The sequence below is a fragment of the Narcine bancroftii genome, chromosome 7 (genome assembly GCF_036971445.1).
Source record: "Narcine bancroftii isolate sNarBan1 chromosome 7, sNarBan1.hap1, whole genome shotgun sequence".
Taxonomy (NCBI): Eukaryota; Metazoa; Chordata; class Chondrichthyes; order Torpediniformes; family Narcinidae; genus Narcine; species Narcine bancroftii.
Genome location: NC_091475.1, coordinates 50,698,571 through 50,722,188, shown reverse-complemented (window position 1 = coordinate 50,722,188; position 23,618 = coordinate 50,698,571). Strand labels below are relative to the sequence as shown.

Below are 23,618 nucleotides of genomic sequence, written 5' to 3'. Positions count from 1 at the left end.
ACTTGGAAAGGAGGGGCTGGGAATACCCTTTAAAATAGAAAGAGCCTTTAGAGACCCAATCCCTAAGCCAGGACTGGGACAAAGGCCCTGGATGATCCTTATAAAGTTAAAAAATATTTTTAAGATCATGAAAAAATATTAGGGGCGGGAGCAAAAGGAGCAATTCAGAGGAGAGCCCCTCTGGAGTACCGGTGGGGTGTCAAAAGGGTTCTTTTATCCAGATATTAATGCAGCTCTGCTCAAGAATTGAAAAGACTTTGAACTGGTTAAGTGATTTGCAAAGCAGAAGGGCTATGATTGTGTTCTACGTCATCCCACTACCTTGAAAATTATGCTTCCGGGGGGAGGAAGGAAATTTTTTTTTTTTTTTTTTTTTTTTTAAAACAGAAAAGAGAAGGTTCGTCAGTTTATAAATACCCTACCGGCACTAAATGGCGGACCAAATGGAAAAGAGTTAAAGGGGCAATAAGACTTAAAAATTATTAAAGCTGATAGACTGGGAGGACTTAGATTTTTGTGTGAATGGGGTTTTGGCTGTTTTCTGATTTAAAAAAGATGTTATATGTAAGGTTCTGGGGGAGGGGTTCTGTGACTGGACGGGTGGAGAGTGCTGAGGGTGAAAATGGAGTCATGGTGACCATGTGGAAATGGGTAATAATGGTGAGAGGAGGAGGGTGACAGCCAGTGGTGTGAGTGGAGGGTGGCTGAGATTTATGTATGATGTGTGTGGGGTATGGGTCTCCTTTTATTTCCAAGGGGAATGGTTGTGAGTGGGCATGTATGTTGTGGTGTTGTGGCCGAATGGGTTTGTGGTGACTTTTTTTCCCCATGGCTTGTCGCGGCTTGGATGGAGTGGAGCAATGGACAGATGGTTAGAGGTTGGGTGTGCAGGGGTGGCAGTGGAAATGGGGGGGGGGGGGGAGAAACATTTAGGGAAGGAGCCCAGGTGTAATGGCTAAAAGTGTAAAGTATGCTACTTTTAATGTTAGTTGCTGAAATGGAACAGTGAAACGATAAAGGGTCGGCATACATTTAAAAAATGGGGATAGATCTGGCCTTCCTCCAAGAGACGCATTTAATAGAGCGGGAACATCAGAAGCTAAAAAGGGGATGGGTGGGTCAGGTCACATCCTCCTTATTTGGCTCAAAGGCAAGGGGGTAGCAATTCTTGTGTGGAAGAGTGTTCCAATGCAGGTGCAGAGGGTGATTACAGACAAAACTGTCAGATATATTCAGAACCCTGGAGCCTAGTGAATGTCTATGCCCCCAATTATGATGATGAAAAATTTATACAGGATATTTCCCTACTATTGCCAGAGGCAAATGAAAATATTTTAATTGGGGGAAATTTTAATCTGTCTTGGATTCTGTGCTGGATAAATCCACAAAATGAATAATTAGGACTAAAGTGGCGAATGCCACCACTGATGGCATGAGAGAGCTGAATTTGACATATGCGTGGTGGAAAAAGCATCCGAGAGAGGGATTACTCATTTTACTCAAAGCAACAAGACTCCTACTCTAGAATAGATTTTTGTTTCTGTCTTCAGCCCATATAGAGGGTAGGATCATGGAAGCTGAGTATAGGGCAAGGCTTCTCCTGGACTAATCCCCTGGTTTTGACTATAGAAATGCCAGATACAGGTGGCGTCTTAACCCTCTGTTGTTGAAAAAGCCGGAGTTTTGAAATTTCATGAGCCGAAATAGCCCTGTTGTGAGGCCAACTGCCCCTCTAATCCAGATAAATTCCCTCTGTGGGATACCCTTAAGGCATACTTGAGGGGCTCGTTAATAAAGACAGTCAAGAAAAATTATATGAGGTACATGGAGGACCTGAAAAAGGATGTTACCCAATTAGAGAAGAATTTTCAAAAATCAGGCTCAGAAGACCACTACAGAGCTCTTATAAACAAGAAATTGGAATATATGGTTCAGATGTATAGTATGGAGAAGGCCCTTATGAGGTCAAGGCAAAAGTATTACGAGTTGGGGGAAAGAGCTCACAAGGTCCTCACTTGGCAGTTAAGGGCAGAACAAGCCTTTAGAACAATCAATGCAATACAAACAGGGAATAGCCAGATCTCATATCAACCAAAGGAAATTAATGAGACCTTCCGAGAATTTTATGAAGGACAATATAAATCTGAATTGACTGGTGATCCTAATCAAATAGATGAGTTTCTGGCTAGATTAGATCTCCCAAATTTAAACCCAGAGGAGTAAGAGAGACTAGACCTCCTCTTACAGAGGAATAGTTAGGGAAAGCATTGAGTGAGTGCGCTACAAGCTGGCAAGTTTCCAGGGAGGACAGATTCCCACCTGAGTTCTATTGAGAATTTAAAGATTTACTAATGCCTCTGTATATGGAGGTGATAGACCAGGCAAGGGAAACACGGACCCTCCGGGAATCTTTCACAACAGCGATTGTTACAACAATCTTAAAGAAGGGTAACAATCCACTTATGGCTTCTTCTTAGATACCAATTTCCCTGCCAAATATTGATTACAAGATCTTTGACAATGTCCTGGCAAACATATTGGCATGCATTTACTGAAATTAATAAACAAAAACCAGGCAGGCTTGTGCAGGAGAGGCAAGCAGTGGACAACATTGGCAGACTGTTGAGTGTAATGCATCTGGCAAAAAACAGAAATGAGAGGGGATTGGCTGTTTCTCTGAATGCAGTAAAGGCTTTTGATAGACTGGAGTGGGAATTTTGTTGAAGAAGGTGGGGTTAGGGGGAACTTTTCGAAATTGGATTAGGGCGCTATACTATGCGCCCAAGGCAAAGATTACGACCAATGGACAAATTTCTTGAGCTTTCCCACTTACCAGATCTAGTAGAGAAGGATGCCCGCTATCACCGGCTCTCTTTGTGCTAGCAATGGAACCACTGGCTGAGGACATTTGCCAAGATCCAGGCATTAAAGGTTATAGAGTGGGCCAAGAGGAGCACGAAATCAACTTATTTGCTGATGACGTGCTGATATATCTGACATACCCTGAAACTTTTTTTTTGTTGCCTCAATGGAAGTGGTTTTGGAGGACTATGGGAAACTCTCCTAAGGGAATTACAGCCAACTTAAAGAAAATAGCAATTTAAAGTGGCCTCAGGAGGGAATCAAATACCTAAGAGTTAATATTGTTGGCAACTTGAATATTTTATACAAATTAAATTATGCCCCCTTGCTGGAGAGTCGAGGAGGACTTAAATAGATGAATATCCCTGCCCATAACATTAGTGAGCAGGGTCAACAGCATCAAAATGAATGTGAGGCCAAGATTTCATTATCTTTTTTAGACATTGGTTGTGCTGCTGTCCTAGAGTTTCTTCAAACAGCTGCTACACAAGGTCAGAATATTTCTCTGGAATAGTAAGATAGCAAGGGTCTCTATGGAAAAATTAACATGGGACTACAGTCTAGGGCTAGGCGGATTGAGAATGCCAGATTTTTAAAAATATTATTGGGCAGCTCAGTCGAGATACATCGCCTCGCTCTTCCAAGGAGGAGGTGTCCTATCGTGGGCACAAATTGATCTTCACTTGGTGGGGGAGAAGATAGCAGAGGATTTTATTTATAAATGGAACATCAAATTGCTGTCAGGAAAGAGGGGCAGCCCCATACTAAAACAAGTGATTAATATCTGGAACAAAATTAATATCTGAACACCAAAGTGGGGCTTCCCCAAAAAACACTCCTGACACCTAATAAATTAATACCATTAACTATAGGTAACAAGATCCTGGACACCTGGCGCCATAATGGCATCTGGTGCATATAGAACTGTACGAGCAGGGGCAATTGATGTTGTTTGAGTAACTCAAAAATAAATATAACTTGCCAAATCAGACATTCCACTGCTATCTTCAAATAAGATCTTTTTTACAGAACGTATTGGCTCCAAGTATGGCCCTACCTCAGTGCAGTGCCATAGAGACCACGATTCAAAGAGGGAATAGAAAGAAATTCCTTTCTGCAATGTACTTCTTGCTCCAGTCAGATGGACCAACCGGGACTCCATAGATCGAGAGAGATGGGAGTCAAATTTGGGTATTGTAATTGATGACAGATGCTGGTCTGACTTATGCCAGGACAGCATGACCATGGTAATCAATGCAAGGTACAGGTGGTGCAATATAATTCCTTGCACCAGCTGTATCTAATACCGCAGAAAATAAACAGGTCAAAACCAGAACTCTCGGACCAAAGGTGACTGGGACATTCGTGCACGCAACCTAGTCATGTACCAAGGTAAGGCCCTTTTGGATAGAATTCGAACAAGTCCTGGAGAAAATCATAGGTAAGCGATTCCCGCAGGACCTGGAGTTGTTCCTGTTGGGAAACATAATCGACATAAGGCTTACAATGAAGCTGTGTAAATTTCAAATCCAATTTGTGATAAATCGCATTGGCAGACTCTAGTCTTAGTATCGAACAATGGAACACAGAAATGTAGAGCTGTGTTCCCCTGGAGAAAGTAAACATAATCTGATTGATTTCCCTGTTCCCTGCTGTGGCGTCCTCTCCCTCGGTCTAATCCTGAACAAGGAAAGAGGAATATATCGGCCGCCCACCGAGCAGCGACAATCCCTGTTCCCTAATTATTATTGATTATCTTGCTGTAGAGTTTTTTTTTGTTGTTGGTCGAAGTCTGAATGAGCTGTCCTATTTTAGGTGTGGGGGGAGGGGCAGGAGAACTAGAAAAGATGTGAGCTTGTGTATATAGTCAATAATGAGAATGGAGTGTATGTAAATTTGAATACGAGCTGTCAGGATGGCACTAACAATGTATATGGCTGAACAAGCTTGTGTGAAAATATAAATAAATTATTATTTAAAAAAAGATTAATGTGACATAAAAATTAGGGATACCAAAACTGCAAAATACCTGAGGGTATCTGTGTGATTGGTCCATAACATGTTGATGTGCATATTTTCATGCTGATGGGACGGGATAATGCTTGCCACCAAGGAGGTGTCAGTTTTGGGATTGGTTAAAATGCAGATACTGTAGTGTTGGATAATTTAAACCCATGCATTTGTTTGTATGTTTTTCATAAAAGTCTGTGAAGGAGGTTTTGCATGGTCTGGTGGCTCTGGGTGTGAGAGACAGACACCTGTGAATGAGTGTATAATTGAGGATTTGAAAATCAGTCGTTGAGTCGTCGTTGAGTTGAGGAATAAACAGCTGAGAGGCATATATTAAAATTTAAGGGGTTTTAAGCTTGAAAAGTGAAATATGTGATACAAGAATAAGCAACAATGAAGAGAATAAGAGAAGGGAAGTTTTATAAGGAAATTAGGTGAATCATGATCTATATCCCGCCATTCGATGAGCCCCACAAGAGTGAATAGTGAGCTGAAGGCTGTCACAGTGGGCTTTGCCCACCACATCATGAGCATTAGGCAGCAATTTGTGGGCTGTGCCCGTCACACCATGAGCTGTTGGCACGCCATTTGTGGGCTGTGCCTGACACACCAGGAGCATTAGGTCACCATCCATGGGCTGTGTCCACCACTGAACTAACCCAAGGAGCAAAATGTGGGCTGTGCCCGTCACTGAACAAGCCTTAGACAAGAGGTGAATTGTGAGTCACGTCGAAGCTGTGAACGAGGAGACATCCTTTCCAGAACCGTCCACTAGTGAAATAACTTTCAAAAAGTTTTTTTTTTTTAAAAAGGAGAAGATGAATGAAAAAAAGGGAGAAAAAAGGAGCACAGAACAAGAATGGATAAGAGGGAATTTTGTGGAGGATCCGAAGGCCTCGCGGTGTTGGGAGGAGGTGAGGGCTGATAAATTCTGTACATGATTTAAGCGCCAAAGGAACAATTCTGTGGCACAAAGCTTTGTAAAAATAATCAATTGGTATGGAAAGAATGCAAGACAGCATCAGTAACCTCCACCAAATACATGAAGAGATTGTTCCAGACAGACTGTCTGGAAGACTGTCTGTTTCCAGTGGAGGAAATGAACAATGAAAGGCCCTAATCCTTGGGCAGAGAATGGGACTTTCAGCCAGATACATATTTAGTGTGTCGACACCATCCTCTGCAACAAGGAAACAAACACCAGAAAAGGACAGAAAGACAAATGAAAGACACACAGAACACATTTATCCAGTATGAAGATGATCTACTGAGTGTAGCCCATCTCTTACTGCATGCAGGGAAGATACCAAAGATCTTCTTAAACTGCTGTCTGAGAACGAACGTAAAGTGGTCAAAGCGAAGCTCGTTCTGCTGGAACAAGTACATATTAGTGAGTCGAACAGCTGTCCCAAGACCAAATTTAAGCCATCACGATGCTGCCAAAATCAAGGACAGTGCAGGAAATCCAAAGTTTTCTGGGAATGACTAATTGTAGGTAGTGGATTTTTGACTATGTAGAAATGGCAAGACCACTCAGAGACTTGCTCTTTAGCAAGAGCAACTCCCAGAGACTGAACTGGTCACACATGGAAAACAGAGAACTTGAAATCTTGAAGAAAGATCTGCAAAAGGCATTCACACTGAGACTCCCAGCCAATGAGAAGCCTTTCATTCAGTTCAGCAGAGAAAGAGCAATTTACATCTGTTCTTATCCAGAAGGAAGGTGGAGGATACAAACCCATGGCATGTTATGCCATATGCATAGACTCAGTTGAGAGAGAACTACATTCATGAGAGAGGACTAGCAGCAGCTGCATTTGCAGTGGATAAGGCCACTCCAATAACAGCCAGACATGAAGTTACCCTACATGTATCACATACAGTGGAAGCACTATTAAGCACAGCAAAATGTGAACAATACAATCTTGAGATGCCAAATTTGCCAGGAAATATTTGAGAATTAATGGTTACCATACCCGGTTTGTGCAACACTGTTACAGTGCCAGTGACCGGGGTTCAAATTCAGTGCTTTCTGTAAGGAGTTCGTTCACTCTCCCCATGTCTGCATGGTTTCCTCTGGGTGTTCCGGTTTCCTCCCACCTTTCAAAACATTCTGGGGCTGTAGGGTGTCATTGGGTGTAATCGAGTGGCATGGACTCATGTCCTGGAAGGGCTTGTAACCATGCTGTATGTCCAAATTTTGAAAAAAATTAGAATTAGTTCCACACTAGGGTTTATGCCACCACTGGTGGATCCATTTTCTTACTATGGACTACTTAGACACAGTCAATTGCACAGAAGGAAAGCACTCCTTGAACAATTGATAGGTTCTCAAGGTGGGTTGAAAGGGAAGAGTCACGTGATGGAGTAGTGGCCGGTCGGGGAACTCCAGCCCTCTCCGGATAAGTTTAAAAAAAACCACAGAAAACACAAAGGCACAAACATAAAAATTAAAATAAAGTGAAAGTAAAGGTGGGAAGAAAATGGCAGGGAAGAAAATGGCAGCGAAGAAGTCTAAAGCAACGGGAAGAAGAGAAGAAGAAAGGACGTCAGAAGAAGAAGGTGAAGGCCTTACCTGTCCAAGGAGGCCCGCCGCAGAGAGAGAAGCCCACTCCCTAAGGTCAGTCGAAGTCCCGAGCTCGGGACTACAAAAATGGCTCACGGAGCCAAGCAAAAGTGTGCAACCGCGCATGCGCGATGCACATGACAAAAAAAAAAACACTGACGGGAGGGGGAACCAGCTGAGGAGTCGATCTCCACAGCTGAGAATGACAGCTACAACACAACAACAAGAGAACATAGAAAACAACGAGAACAAGAAAGAAGAGAGTAAAAAGAAATCAAGGAAACATCAGATGACCAACCCAGAGGAAGAAGAAGAAGAAATGGAAGAAAGGAAAGGCAAGACAATGGATATATTTTTTTTAAAAAGAATATATGGAATCAGTAAAAGAATGGCAATCACAAGAATTTAGTGAAATAAAAAGAAGAATTAAAAGTACAGAAGAAAAAATGAATAGATTAGAGATGGTCATGTCAGATATAGGAAAAATGAGTGGACAAGGTGAAGAACGAGAAACAGCCGTAGAAATGGAAGTAGAGGACTTAAAAGAGAAATTAGAAGAATCTAATAAAAAGTTAAAGAGACACAAGAGCTGTTAGCTCAGAAGATAGATATAATGGAAAATTATAATAGAAGAAATAATATAAAGATAGTGGGCCTTAAGGAAGATGAAGAAGGCAAGAATATGAGAGAATTTATAAAAGATTGGATCCCCAGGGTCCTAGGAAGACCAGAATTACAGGAAGAAATGGAAATAGAAAGGGCACATAGAACATTAGCCCCTAAACCACAGCCACAACAAAAACCAAGATCCATTTTAGTAAAATTCCTAAGATATACAACAAGAGAAAATATATTGGAGAAAGCAATGAAGAAAATAAGAGAAGACAAAAAGACACTGGAATACAAAGGTCAAAAAATTTTTTTCTATCCAGACATAAGTTTTGAACTCCTGAAGAGGAGAAAGGAGTTTAATACAGCAAAAGCAATCCTATGGAAAAAAGGATATAAATTTATGCTAAAGTACCCAGCGGTACTTAAAATAATTATTCCTGGGCAGCAAAACAGACTATTCTCGGATCTGGAGGAAGCACGAAAATTTGGAGAACAACTACAAATATACACACATATATACATACACACACACACACACATATTTATTTACTCTTGTTACATGTCTTCATCTCTCTGTCTATGTATATATGTGTGTACATGAGTGTATCCGTATTTAAAGGAAAATATATAGAGTATAGATAAGAATTAATAAGGGAAAGAAAGGGAAGAGAGGAAGTAAGGAGGGAATTAAGAGAGTGACCTTTGTTATATATGAAAATTAAAATCTTTTCTAAGGGGGGGCTGGGTGGGGAGGAGTTACGGTCACTGCGAAATCAGTTGACGCTTGCGAGTGAATTCGCAAATCCAAATGAAGAGGTGAGATGTGGTTGCCCGACAAGGGATAAAGGGCAACTCAGGAAGGGGAGGGGATAGTGGGGTTAAAGAAATTTTAGATAGGAGAATAAGGAAAATGTTTGATGTTTTAGAAATGTTGTCTTATAAAGTGTTCAAATCAAGAAAGCAGAAATGGATAAGAAGGAAAGGTGATGATGAGGAAACGGAAAGGAAAGATAAACCAAGTATGAAATGGCTTCGTTGAAATATATGACTTTCAATATTAACAGAATACATAACCAAATCAAAAGGAAGAAACTGCTAAATTTACTGAAAAAAGAAAAAAATTGATATAGCATTCGTGCAAGAAACACATTTAACTGAAATGGAGCACAAGAAATTAAAGAGAGATTGGGTAGGACATGTAACAGCAGCATCATATAATTCAAAAGCTAGAGGAGTAGCTATATTAATCAGTAAAAATGTACCAATTAAAATAGAAGAGGAAATAATTGATCCAGCAGGGAGATATGTAATGATAAAATGTCAGATATATCGGAGTTTTGGAATTTACTCAATGTATATTCACCTAACGAAGAAGATCAAAAATTTATGCAAGATATTTTTTTGAAGATAGCAGACATGCAAGGGAACGTACTAATAGGAGGGGATTTCAACCTTAATTTGGATTCAAACATGGATAAAACTGGGAAAAAAATTAACAGGAAGAACAAAGTAACCAAATTTATAATTAAATCGATGCAAGAAATGCAACTTTTGGATATATGGAGGAAACAACAATGAACAACAAGCATGAAATAATGTTTAAATCTCACCAAAAAACAACCTGAACAAAATAAGTCCGGCACCAAAAATTTGAAATTCGACTCAGAAGTTTTTCCAAAAAAATTTTCAACCTGTGACATCAGTTCAGCTTCAAAATTTTTTAGATAAATTAGAATTCCTAATTTTTCTGAAATCCTCAATTAAATAAAAAAATATTTTGGTCCAAAATATTTCAGATAACTGAGGATTTTGGATAATTGGAATTATATTTTTTAAATCTTGAACAACAGTGGTTCCCAACACAGAATCCCTGTGGGAATACCACTGGTCACAGGCCTCTGGCCCAAATAACAGCTTTTCACCAATACCCACTGTCGACTATGAGACAACCAATTTTGTTTACAAATTTTCAACTTTCCTTGTATCCGTGGATCTGAATCAACCCCCAACCCGTCCCTGTCCAGGGCCTTGACAACATCCATTACCCAGGTCTCATCGACCATCTTTGTAACATGACCTACCCCTCACAAAGCTATGGCTTTTCAAATATGCTTAAATCCCATCTCTAAGCATTCCAAGCGCAAAAATTATTGAGGACTCCTTCACCCCTGCACACAGCATCTTTCAGCAACTCCCATCGGGGAAGAAATACAAGAGTATCAGAGCCAGCACCACTGGCTGAGGAACAGATTCTTCCCACTGGCAGGGAGAATGCTGAATGACCAAAGGAACTGTGCTCACTAACCATCCAAGACCCTCATATGTACAATATTTATTTATTTGTATTGATGAAATACTTGTTGTGCATATGTATTTTTTGCCTGTATGTGTGATATGTCTGGTTGTGTGTCTGCATGTTTTGCACCAAAGACTGGAAAACACTGTTTAGACAGGTTGTACTTGTACAATCAAATGACAATAAACTTGTCTTGAATTTCCTTCCCACTAATGTGAGGTTTACTGGCCTATAATTTCTCATTTTTTTCCTTCTGAAACAAATACCAACTGCTCTCCATTCTTCTGGGGTCCCTCCTGTCACTAGTGAGGATGCAAAGGTACTTGTCAAAGCTCCTGTAATCTCCTCAATTGCCTTTTAATAACCATGGATATATCAAGCCCAGGGAAGTCCATCTTCATTCTCCTAAAAAGACCCAACACCATGTTTTTCTTCATCTCACAATGCCCTAATTCACAAGCCTTCTCCACATTTTGCTCTCTTTCACTGTTGGATGTTGTTCTCCTTTAGTACCTTATCCACTCTTAAGTCATCCTCATGTTTTAAATGTATATAAAATGCTTTGGGATTTTATTTAATCCTGCTGTCAAGGTAATCCTTTGGCCATCCTAATGATCTACCGTAGCCATTTCATGCAAGCTTTGTTTTCCTCTAGGGTCCTGATTGCAGCCACTGAACCATACATTTGACTCCCTTTTCTTTTTGACTAAATTCCAGACCTCTCTTGTCATCAAAGTTTCTCTTACTTTGCTATCCTTTGCCTGTCACATTTGGTCTTGGACTCTTAATTAGTTGGTTCTAAAACAACTCCCACATGTCAATTGTGAGCTTGCCCAATAACAGTTGCTCCCAGTTTACTCTCCTAGCACCTATCTGATCTTGTCATTATTTGCCCTCCCCAATTTATTATCCTTGTCCATAACTATCATGAAACTTAAGAGTGATCAGTATTTCCAATATATTCCCTCACTGAAATTCCTTTTCTTTTTCAATATTTCTATTGGATTTTACAGAAATAGTAGACAAGTAAAAAGCTATTAATCAAAAAATAATATATAAAAAGGAAGATACAGAAAAAAAGACCATTATAAAAGAAAAATAAAACAAATACAATTTAACAGTCAAACAGAAAGAAAAGTGGTAAACACTTAAGCAGTTACAACATAGGGCTAATTGAAAAAGATTTTTAAAAATGTAACTCCAATCACCTGGCTGGGCTTATTTGTCAATACAAAGTCTAGTATGTCTCCTTTCCTAGTTGAACTAACTACCTCATGCTTCATGAAAAGCTACTGGATGCATTTAACAAATTTTACTCCATCTAAGCCTCTTGCACTAAAGAAACTACACATTTTTGTTTAGAAAATTTATAATACTGTAAAATGCTGTTCTTCCTACATATCTGGTATGGTTTCTCATATGGAGGTGGTGGTGTGTGAGATATTCAAGACAATTCTGCACATCATTGATGGAAAGAAAATGTGGTTTAGTTTAATTTTGTAAGGACTTGTACTGTTAGTGAGTGTTTGCTGCTTGCAAGCTCAACAAGCCACCTTGGTGGTGGAAGTCAAACCAGAAAAGGGTATGAAAGGTGCTGATGATAACAATTTAGTGAAGTTTCACAAAAACCTAAGAGAGAGCTGCAAGCTTGTGGTCAGGACCAAAAATTGTATTGAAAACAAATGTGTGAAAACCTTTTGCATATGAATAATGTTCATAAACATCCATAAACACTGAAAATGTACTATGAATTTAAATTTAAGCTATTTAAATGAGAAAATAGAGCTCTTAGTCCACAAAAATTTCTTTCTTCTGCAACTTCCTCTGAACTATTATTCTGACAAATTCCAGTCACTCCCCAGGCAATGCATTCCTCTCTTCCTTATCACATTTGCCTGGGTCATCTTCATGCTGGTGAATCTTTTAAAAATATGAACAAATATTCAAAAATGAAATTTGGCAATAACTTATCAAGCCAAATTCCAGTAAATTATTCTTTAGACTTTTTCTTTCCACGAATAATATACAGAAAGGAGGCATCATCTATTGCTGCAGAAGGTTGTCCTGTTTCCCAAGGCAATCGTGCGTAAAGCACGGGAGCTCTCCCTGAGTTTAAGATTTTGGATAAATCATGATTACAAATACATAAAATGTATGTATAGGGCATGAAAATTTTCATTTAGGAGTGAGCATTGTTCTTGAAGAAAAGCATATGAGTAAAATGGACTGTGTCAATGCCTTAAATGTGTCCAATGTGTTAAAGGTAGTTATCCCTATGCTGTGGATGAGCATTATTCATTATAAAAGTTATGAAGCAAAAAAGACACTGATTAATTATGCGTTAAAAAGACTGCAATGCTTTGATTTTCAAATTAGTTTGTTTTACCTTTTAGCAATACGGGTATACCCCGCTTGACAAAACTAGAACAGTCCTATGAAACCTTCATATTGAAGACTATTTTCGAAAAAGTGAAAACCCATTAAAATCCTTTTGTAAAGGCAACACAGGTTTCTTTGTAAAAGTGAATTTTCATAAAGCGAGTATTCATAAAACATGGTATACTTATATAACAATGCAGAGTGCGTCCAATAATGGAATGGATTCCTGTCAGTTGAAAATGCGATATTTCAACATCCAGCTTGGCTAAACCATCTTCATTAACATTTACAATGCCCGGGTCACTTGCATATCTACAATGAGTTGAGAATGTTTTACTTTAATGAATCATACAATTTCACAGGCTAATGGAAGATGATTGAACCCACAATATTCATGCTGCCTCAGATTTACTGAGGTTGTGTCATAAACTATCCTTTTCTAGATTTAAATTTAGCTCAGAGCAAGTACTCCTCTATCACTATTTCCATGACAGTTTTATATGATCTAACAAGGGCCTCTGAAAAATAAAAACTTGTCTTTTTAGTGATGATTTCATACATGATCAATAATTACTGATTGTGTACACCATAACTTCAGGTCAAGAGATTATCGATCCAAGTTCCTGAAGAAAAAAAGCAGTCTATGGTTTTTCTGCTCCCTACTGCCTGTCATTCTCCAGCCCTTTTGTTTAAAGGCCACACACAGGAGCTGATTTATACATTCTACCTATCTTAAATTGATGCCTTTCAATCAACAGAAAAAGCCATAAAATACCAAGGCTTTTTTCCATATTAGTCATTGCCAGTTTGAACCTATTACCAACAAGGGAACTAAATTTCCCATGTATTTTAAGAAAGAAGGCACCTCCTGACTCTACATCTCTATAAAAAAAAATTGCAAATAAATTTGAGAGTCCAGAATGCCGAAACCAGGCATCCTGAATCTCCATTCTCTTCCACTTTCTTCTGAGACTAAAACAAAGTTTTCTTTTGGAAGATTGGAGAAGAAAAATTGATGCTGTGTCACAAATCAGTATCATGAATTTGCATAGCTCAATTAAATAAGCAAAATCAATTGTCATTTTAAGGGATTGTTTATATTTTGCACTGCCACTCAAATAGAGCTCACCTCTTCTCTTTTTGTGCCCCAAGCATTTTGTTGCTTGGATTGTAATGAGGTCCAGCACATATCCAACCTGAAATAAGTAATTTACAACAAGTATCCTGAAGACAGAATCCAAGGTATGGAAGCTCATGAACAAACTTCTATAATTATCAACCAAATGCAGTTAATGTGTAATATATGGATTTGCAATTTATATCTGTCACACATTTTGAATATGTAGGGGTGAAATGAAAAAATATTAAAGAAATGGCAAAATATACTAAAATTGTTGATAAAGTTAAAATTCATCCAGAAAATTGAAGATAATATTCAAGATTACTGTTATGATGTGGAATTATGTAAAGATACAGTTAATAAAATGGAAGATTCTGTTATGACATGGAATGTGCAAAGCAAAGAACTTTTACAAATGATTTATGTATTGGAAAATCATAGTTACGGGAATAATATGAAGATTGTCGGGTTGGTTGAAGATTTTGAAGCCTCTAATCTAATACAATTTTTTCAAAAGTGATTCAATAAGTTCTGGATCCTGAGAATTTTCCAAAAATGGACTCAAACTGGAGAGAACACTTAGGACTACTAAAAAGAAGCCATTCCTGGGACAAGCATCACGCTTGATTTTGATTTGATGTTTACGTTATCAAGATAAAGAAACGATATTAAGAGTGGCCATGCAAAATGCCCGAAAATATCAAGGTCCATTAATAGTGGCAAACAACAAGGTAATTTTCTATGTGCATTTAAGTATGTCAGTTGTGAAAAGAAAAAAAGGAGTTTAATCCTGCAAAATCAGTATTCTGGAAAAAAGGATCTAAATTCTCTTTCCGACACCCAACCACACAAAATGTTTTCTGGAGAAAATCAATTACAGATTTTTACTAATGAAGCAGCAGCTTTAGAATTTGTGAATTCTCTTCTGAACATTAAACAAGATCAATGAATGGATGCCCAGAGTCAAGTCACTCAGCAAGTTTTGGCAAATCAACCTGAGAATTAAGTGCAGATCAATTGTCAAAGTAACAAGAATTGGTTGATGTTGATGATGAACAAGTGAATAAAGACATTGAAGAAGCTTTTTATACCTATAAAATGAGCTGTTTAATTAAAGCAATGTATATTCTGTCTGGGGGAAGAATAGAGGGAAGTAGTACTTTTTTTAAAATCTGTAATTTTTTTTCAGTGTCTTTTTTCAGTTTTTGGTTTTCCTTCTGGTTTCTTTTCTTCTTTATTTCTACTTGGCGATGTCAAATGCAATTGGTTTTTATGGAGTGGGCGGTGAGAGTTCTTTAATTTTTGGATTTAATAAATGGTGGTTAGTAATGTATTAAATTTTGTAATTTTTAATATAAATGGGCCAAATAATTAATTAAAAAATTTATATAGATCCCAGTTTAATTGTGATGAGGTTAAAATTGATAAACTAATTTGAGACAAAAAAGTATCTACCTTTAATTGTCAAGATCAAAAAGATTTAGATGCTCCATTTACAGCAAGAGACAGCAAAGTGGCAAGTCACCAGGAGAGGATGGTTTTCTGCCTGAGTTTTATAAAAAAATTATTAATACCTCCTTTTGGAGGCGCTGAAACAAGCAGCAGAAACTCATTTTCTTCTGGAATGTTACTGAATCTTACACGTCAACATCTTTATTAAATGCTGATTATAAAATTATTGCTAAAATGTTGGCAAATAGAGTGGCTATATATCTACCAAATTTAATTCACATGGATCAAACTAGTTTTATTTAAAACAAAAACGGTGGTGGTAACTTTAAATGCTGAGAAGGCTTTTGATAAATTAGAATGGAATTTATTTAAGGTTTTAGAAAAATTTGGTTTTGGATTTACAATTATTAATTGGGTTAAAACTTTATATAAAATTTCTCTCTGTTAAAGTTGTTACCAATGGACAAATTTCTTTGGCTTTTCCATTGTCTAGATCAAGTAGACAAGGGTGTCATTTATCTCCTGCTTAGTTTGTTTTAGCAATAGAATCTTTAGCAGAGTTAATAAGACAAGATTCTAAGATTAAAGGTATAAAGGTTAGCCAAGAGCAACATAAGATTAATTTATTTCCTGATGATGTCTTGGTTTATATGACAGATCCCAAAAACTCTGTGTTGATTATATATAAGACTGGAAGAATATGGTGAAATATCAGATTATAAGATTAAATGGGCCAAGCGGAAATTATGTACTTGGTTAAAGGTGATTATACTCAAAGTAGAGAATTTGCTTGATTTAAGTGGTCAGAGGATGGTATCAAATATTTTGGGATTGTGGTTAATAATGATTTATACAAATTGAATTATTTACCTTTAGTTAATAAAATTAAAGAAGATTTGAATAGGTGGAATAACTTGCCTATAACCCTAGTAGGTAGAGTGAATTGTATAAAGATTAATATTTTTCCAAGGGTTCAATATCTTTTTCAGTCAATTCCCTGTTGGTTTCCTCAAAAAAATGTATCAAATTTAATTTTTGCCACTAGCTTTAGCTGTTTCTAGGAAGTGCATAGCCATTACTTGGAAATCAGCCACAGGTTTATGGATTGGAGAGCTGGCATGCAAAATTGAGTTCTTGTATTCCACTTGAGAAAATAACATAATTTACCTAACAAGTATCAGTTTAAAAAAAAAATATGAAGCCCATACTTACAACACATTGGTTTAAAAATTTGAAAGATTCTCTGAAAGCCCATCCTTGGTAACCTCGAGTTCCATTATTATTAGTATTGAGACATTTTTCTTTTTGACATTCTCTCAATTCCTTCTCTTTTCCTTTCTTTGATACATTTTGTGGAGGAGGGTAGGTGGTGTATGTATGTATATATATATAGAGAGATATATATATATATATAATAGATAGATAGATAGATAGATATATATATATACACACACATGTAATTTTTTTGTAGCTTTATGAATATGTAGTTTAAAAACTATGTGGTTTAAAAGTTCTTAAATATTTTTTTTTAAAATTCAGATCCCTTACTCTAAACACTATTGGTAATTCCAAGCCTATTCTGTCCTACATCAGGTAATATAATTTAACTATAAGTTTGGACTTTCTTCATATTTTAACTATTTCTAACATTATTTTAGCTTAATTACTGCACAAATTCTCAACTCCAGACACTGTTTAGGAGTTGCCAGTGGTTCCTACAGTGGTTTCTTTTGCAGTAGAATATCTAATAATTGTACTGGGCTCATTTAAGGAACAGCAATGTTCACCAAATAATTTGTTTCTTTTTTCTTATTAGCTTGAGATCTTGAGGATTCAATAAAGTTGTTATACTCTGTAAAAATGACTGACCAACCGCTGCAGGATCACTTTTTCTCTCAAAGTTGGCAGTGCAATGAAAAGAGGAAACAATTGAAAGACATTGGGATAATGAATGGAGCATCCAACTGCAAGAGGTCATAAGATTTGAAAAAAAAAAAAAAAAAATTGTTTTGCAATCGCCATTGGTGATACTTGTTTTCTATTCCAGAATTATCTGCAGAATTAAACTTAAATTCCCATCTGTCACATTGGGATTTGTTTCAATCTTCATTTCATTTATCAGCAATTCTGGATTCCAGCAAATTAACTTAAATCCCAGACCTGCACCCCACATAGAACCTACAGCAACACATTTTGTTCTTTCTATAACTACTTGAGCAGTAAATATACATTATACCATTTGTTAAGTCACCAAAACAATGAACATGAAGTCCATGCTTTCCAGGGGGGGATTCCAAAAAATTCTCCATTTATGGTCAAACATCCACTTTCCTGAAAAAAAGCAAAATACCACATGTTGGTATTGGAAATCAGTTTATGTCTAAAACATTTGTGACAATGCAGCAAATGCAAGCATGAGACACAACTGGGTGTACATACTGGTGTATATACTTTAAAACACTGCAATGGTGTACTTGGAATTGTATTATGTTTGTGCATCATTTTACATTGAATTAATAATGTACTTTCAGTGAAAACATTAGGATGTTGCAATTCACATCAGTAAAGAGTTTTCTTACCAGTGTTTAAATAGATGAATACTGGTGCCCAAAAGATACGTGATTAAGATATAGAATGGAAGATGTCCTCGCTTGAAGAGATTTAAAAGGCAGTGAGGATGCATTTGACATATTTTCAAAACAGAAGTGTTCATAAACAAAATAAAGCATATTCTAACTGAATTATAGTTAAACAAGAAAATCTGCAGATACTGGGGTCGTGCAATGTACAAAACTGTTGGAGAAACTCAGCAGATCTTGCAGCAGAAATAGGAAGTCAAAGGTGATCAATGATTTGGGCCTGAGCCCTTCATTGGGAATCTGGAAATACATGTAGATGTAAAATACATGAAGATAAAAAGAGGGGGAAGGTAAGGGGAAGGTGAGAAGAGGAGGGAGGAGCACAGGTAAATGTAATACCATATATACAGGAATAATAGTCGACTATGCAAAAATCAGCCCCCTATATCTGGCAAAAAAATTTTGGTATTTACCATTTATCTAGTGTAAAAGTTGTCCTCCCTATTTTTGGGCCCAGCCTCTCAACCATCAAGCTCCTGACACCCCAATGGCAGCCCCTCGCCCTAACCGCACACCCAAGTGAGTCCTGATGCCCCAAATGCAGACTTACCACCAAGTTCTGGCTGCCCACCTGCCCATCTGAGCTCTTGACACCCCAAACGTGGACTTGCCACCTGATTTCGGCTGCCCGCTCATCCATCTGAGCCCCTGATGCCCCAAATGTTGCAGATACTTACCATGGTCAAAAATAGTATGCATGTAATAGTTGATCCCTAAATTTTACCCTAAAAATTGGTCCACAAAATTCAAATATTAAACATATATACAGTTGATTAATATATGTAGAAGGGTTAAACAAGAAAGCTGACAAATAATAGAGCAAAGGGCTAAAAATAGTAGCTTTTACAGAAGTGGGGTGTGAGGCTGGAAGAAATGAAAAAAATGGATGGGGAGGGGAAGAAAGATTAATAAAAATTGGAGATGTCAATGTTGACACCGTATGGTTGGAGACTGGAAATGGAAGTTAAGGTGTATTTCTTAAAATTTGTGGGTGGCCTAAATTTGGCAGTGCATGAGACCATGGTCAGACATGTCAGTGTAACAATGCTGTGTGGAATTAAAGTGGTTGGAGACTGGGAGGTTCTTGCTGTTGCAACTGGAACAGTGAAGGTACTCAATGAAACAATCTTCCAGTTTGTGGTGAGTATCCCCAATGCATCAGTGGCAGTGGATGCAGTAACTGACCACTAAAGGTTCACAAGTGAGTTGGAAGAAATGTTTGGGGTCCTGAATAGTGATGACGAAAGAGGTGTTAATACAAGTGCAGCATTTCTTATGATCCCAGGAGTCGGAACCAAGGGGGTGATTGGTGGGAAGAAATGAGTGGACGAGGGAGTCACAGAGGGAAGCAATGCCTGCGGAAAATGGAGAGGGGATGGAAAGGGAAAATGTGACTGATAGTGGATCCCATTGTAGATGGCATAAATTGCAAAAAAAATTTTTGGATTCGATGTTGGTGCAGTTGTAGGTCAGCTGTAGGTGAGGACAAGGGGAAACCTGTCATTATTACTTGGGGGGGGGGGTGGATTATGGTGGAGGAGGGAATGGGCCAGGGAAGATGTGTGGGAAATAGAGAAGATGCTCGTAAGAGCCAAGGCGAGAATCTGAAATCATGGTGTTGGGAGTTGGACATGTGGGTGGCCAAGGATGAGAAGAGTGTCTGCAGTGAGGCGTCAGGAGCTCTGCTGGCTGGGCATCTGGGGGCAAGAATGAGGGAGGAGGGGGTCGACTTTTACAAGTGATAAAATAGAAAATACCAGATTTTTGGCAAAAAATAGGGCATGGTCAATTTTTACATGGTATTGACACTCATTAATAGGTAAAGCAGAAAAGGGTGGCTGAAGTGAATATTGGTCCCTTGGAGATAGGAACATAGAAAGTAGGAACAGGAATAGGCCAAAAATGGCCCATCGAGCCTGCTCCGCCATTCAATACGATCATGACTGATCTAATTTATGACCTAACTCCACCTACCTGCCTTCTCCCCATATCCCCTAATTCCTCTATCGTGAAAAAATTTATCTAACCGAATTTTAAATATGTTTAATGAAGCAGCCTCAACCACTTCCCTGGTTAGAGAATTCCAAACATTCACTACTTTCTGGGAAAAACTATTTTTCCTCATCTCTGTCCTAAATCTACTCCCCCAAACCTCGAGACTGTGTCCTCTCATTTTAGTTTCCCTGGCCAGCTCAAAAAACCTTCCTACATCTATTCGATCCATACCCTTCATAATCCTATATGTTTCTATAAGATCTCCTCTCATTCTTCTGAACTCGAGCAAAGAGAGAAATGATATTGGGTAATGAGGAAATGTCTGAGGCTTTGAATTACTATTTTGTGTCAGCCTTCATGGTGAAGGACACCTCAACCATGCCAAAGGCCGACTATGTAGTGTTGAGCAAACTTGTCACCCTAAGGCGAGATATGTCCTCTAGTGCTGATGGAAAAATGCATCCCAGTGTACTGAAAATTATGTCAGAAGTTATAGTTGAGGCCTTGGTGATAGTTTACCAAAATTCTCTGGACTCTGGGCAGGTCCTGGCAGATTGGAAGACAGCAAATGTCATGCCACTGTTCAAAAAAGGATGCAGGCAAAATGTAGTTGTGAAAATGCATGAAGCTGTCATTAAAGAAGAAATAGTGAGGCATCTGTAACAAAATAGATCCGTAGGCAGATGCAGCATGGATTCAGCAAGGGCAGGTGCTGTTTAACAAACTTACTGGAGTTATTTGAGGACATATCAAGTACAGTACATAGAGGGGAGCAGATGGCCGTTGTTTATTTGGATTTTCAGAAGGTGTTCGATAGGAAGTTGCATAATATCCATAAGGATGCATAGTTGAGGATCATGTGATGGAAGGCTAGAGAAAAGAGAAATACAGAGAGTTGGGAATACATGGTTGGGAATCAGTGGTGAGTGATGTGCCACAAGGGGCTGTGCTGGGTCCACAATTGTTCACGATATACAGTACATTTGCGATCTAGAAGAGGGGACAGAGCTTAATGCATCCAAGTTTGCTGATGACATTAAATTGAGTGGAACAGCAAATTGTGCAGATACAGAAGGCCTGCAGAGAAATAGATGTTAAGTGAAAAGGCAAGGGTCTGGCATATGGAGTACAATGTTGGTAAATGTGAGGTTATCCACTTTGGAAAGAAAATGGAGAATCATATTATTTAAATGATAAGCAAATGCAGCATGCTGCCATGCAGGAGTGCTTGGGCATGAATTACAAAAAGTTGGTTTGCTGGTACAGCAGGCTATCAGGGATGTAAATGGAATGTTGGCCTTCATTACTGGAAGAATTTAAGAGCAGGGAAGTTATACTACAGTTGCAGTACTGGTGAGGCCACATCTGGAGTTCTGTGTGCAGTTCTGGTCTCTCCTTGAGGAAGAATGTATTGGCTTTGGAGGCAGCGCACAGGTTGATTCCAGAGATGAGGGGGCTTACCCTATGAGGAGATTAGCCTAAGAGGAGAGATAGAGTTGTCTTTGACTGTACTTTCTGGAATTCAGAATAAGAGAATTTTACACAAGCATAAAATTATGAAAGGCCAAGACAAGATTGAGGGAGGCAAGTTGTTTCCACTGGTAGGTGAGACAAAAACTTGGGAGACATAGCCTCAAGATTTTGGGGAGTACATTTAGCATGGAGATGAGAAGGAACTGCTTTTCTTAAAGAATGGTGAATCTACAGAATTTTCTGCCTATTGAAGCAGTGGAGGCCACTCAATAACTACATTTAAAACAAGTTTGGATAGATTTTTATAGTAGGGGAATTAAGGGAGATGGAAAAAGGGCAGGTAGATGGTGATGAGCCAAACATTACATTGGCCATGAACTTATTGAATGGCAGAGCAGACTCAACAGGCCAGAAGGCCGACTCTTGCACCTATTTCTTGCATTATTATAACTCTGGATCTGGTTGCATTCTCAGCCCCAGACCAGAAACTGGACCCAGCTGCACTTGGGATCGACATTTCTTGGCTACGCACTACACTGAACTTTGGATCCCCAGCTCAAATCCCAGACTAATGACACTGAAGTACCAGGATTGCTAAATATTTAATATAAATATTTAGTTCATGTGACCCCTCTCAGAACATCTTGCCTTCAAGTATATTTTAGAAAGAGGATTGAGCAGATTCATGAGCAGTGCAAAATTGACGTGAAAAATCCCAGAAAATGAATGAGTTAAAAGATTGACTGGAGTATCCAGCTGAGCCTTCATGGATCTGACTAAATTTGGGGATATCATCACTAAGTCAGATGAATCGACATTTGTAGCTGCATGGAAGTGATATAAAAATTATAGAGGTCAGGATCTGCTGATTTCAAAATTCTCTTCAAGACAGAAAATCAAAAACAGGTCTGGGTGGGGTTAATAGTGAGTTAAGAAATAATCACAGAATGGATGCTGCTCTGGGAGATTCATGAAGCTAAATGGATTTTTGGAGATGTGGTGTGCAGTGTGTATATAACCTCCCGTCATTGTATTTAATGTTCGTTCACAGGGCTGGATCATAAGGAACTGACTGAAAACAAAAATCAAACAAATTCAGTCAACAAGTCAGTTTACTTCGGCATGAAATCTGGTGTGTCAAACAAGTGGAAGCCCCACATTCAGCCCCAATATTCACCTTCAGAAAGACGTCAACCACTTGTCGCCCTTCGCTCTGGAAACTCATGTTCAACATGAAGCGGACGATGCCAAAAGCACGAAACTCGCTGGTCAACAGACATATCGCCTTCGCCATGCTCGTCTGGCTCCACCTTGCAGCGACATCACACCTGCACCTGTGCAGAGCTCCCAAGGCAACGCTGTTTAGCGTTACATGTGCAATACACACAAATGCTGGAGAAACAGGACACGCAGTGGGTATCGGAAGCAATGAGATACAATCTACGTTTCAGGCCTGAACCCTTCATCAAATTTTAAAACCGCCATGATACAGGGTCTTGTTTTAAAAGCACAAAGGACAACGCTAATTTTAAATGAAATGGTAACACGTTGGATCTGTCCAAAACTATTCTGAAATGTAAAATATTCCTCTAAGTGGTCATAAGATCTGCATTTATTTAGAATAATCTAGATAGATTATGAGGGCCAAATTCAATAGTTAACTGGGAGAAGTGTAAGTACATTGGTGCTGCACCTGCAAAGACACTTTGGTCATCAGATAGTGGGAAGCGGGAGGAGTCACGTGATGGAGTAGTGGCCGGACGGTGAACTCCAGCCCTCTTCAGAAAAGTCGGAAAACACAAAGGCACAAAAATAAAAATTAAAGAAAAGTGAGTATAAAGGTGGAAAGAAGATGGCGACGAAAAAAGAAAAATCGAAATCAACGGTAAGAGAGGAAGAGAAGACAACGGAAGAAGGAGAAGGCCTTACCTGTTCGAAGAGGCCCGCGGTGGAGAGAGAAACCCGCTCCCTCAGGTCGGTAGAAAGTGAACTACAAAAATGGCTCGCTGAGCCGAGTAAAAGTGCGCAACCGCGCATGCGCATGCAAAAAAACACACCGACGGGAGGGGTAACCAGCTGGGGAGTCGATCTCCACAGCCGGCAATGACAGCTGCAGAACACCTGCAGCAAGAGGAGAACATAGAAGACAACGAAAACAAGAAAGAAGAGAAGAAAAGGGCAACAAAGAAACAACAGATGGCCAACCCAGAGGAA

At 38.7% G+C, this 23,618-nt stretch overlaps 1 protein-coding gene across 1 annotated transcript; it reads right to left on the bottom strand.

Annotated features, from left to right (window-relative positions):
* Positions 1 to 12,090: 12,090 nt before the first annotated feature.
* Positions 12,091 to 22,801, bottom strand: LOC138739999 (superoxide dismutase [Cu-Zn]-like). The gene is given in 6 exon segments (XM_069892451.1): positions 12,091 to 12,227; positions 12,910 to 13,037; positions 13,855 to 13,921; positions 17,534 to 17,585; positions 17,587 to 17,623; positions 22,610 to 22,801. Coding segments are annotated over 6 exon segments (510 nt in total). The 5' UTR covers positions 22,699 to 22,801.
* Positions 22,802 to 23,618: the final 817 nt, after the last annotated feature.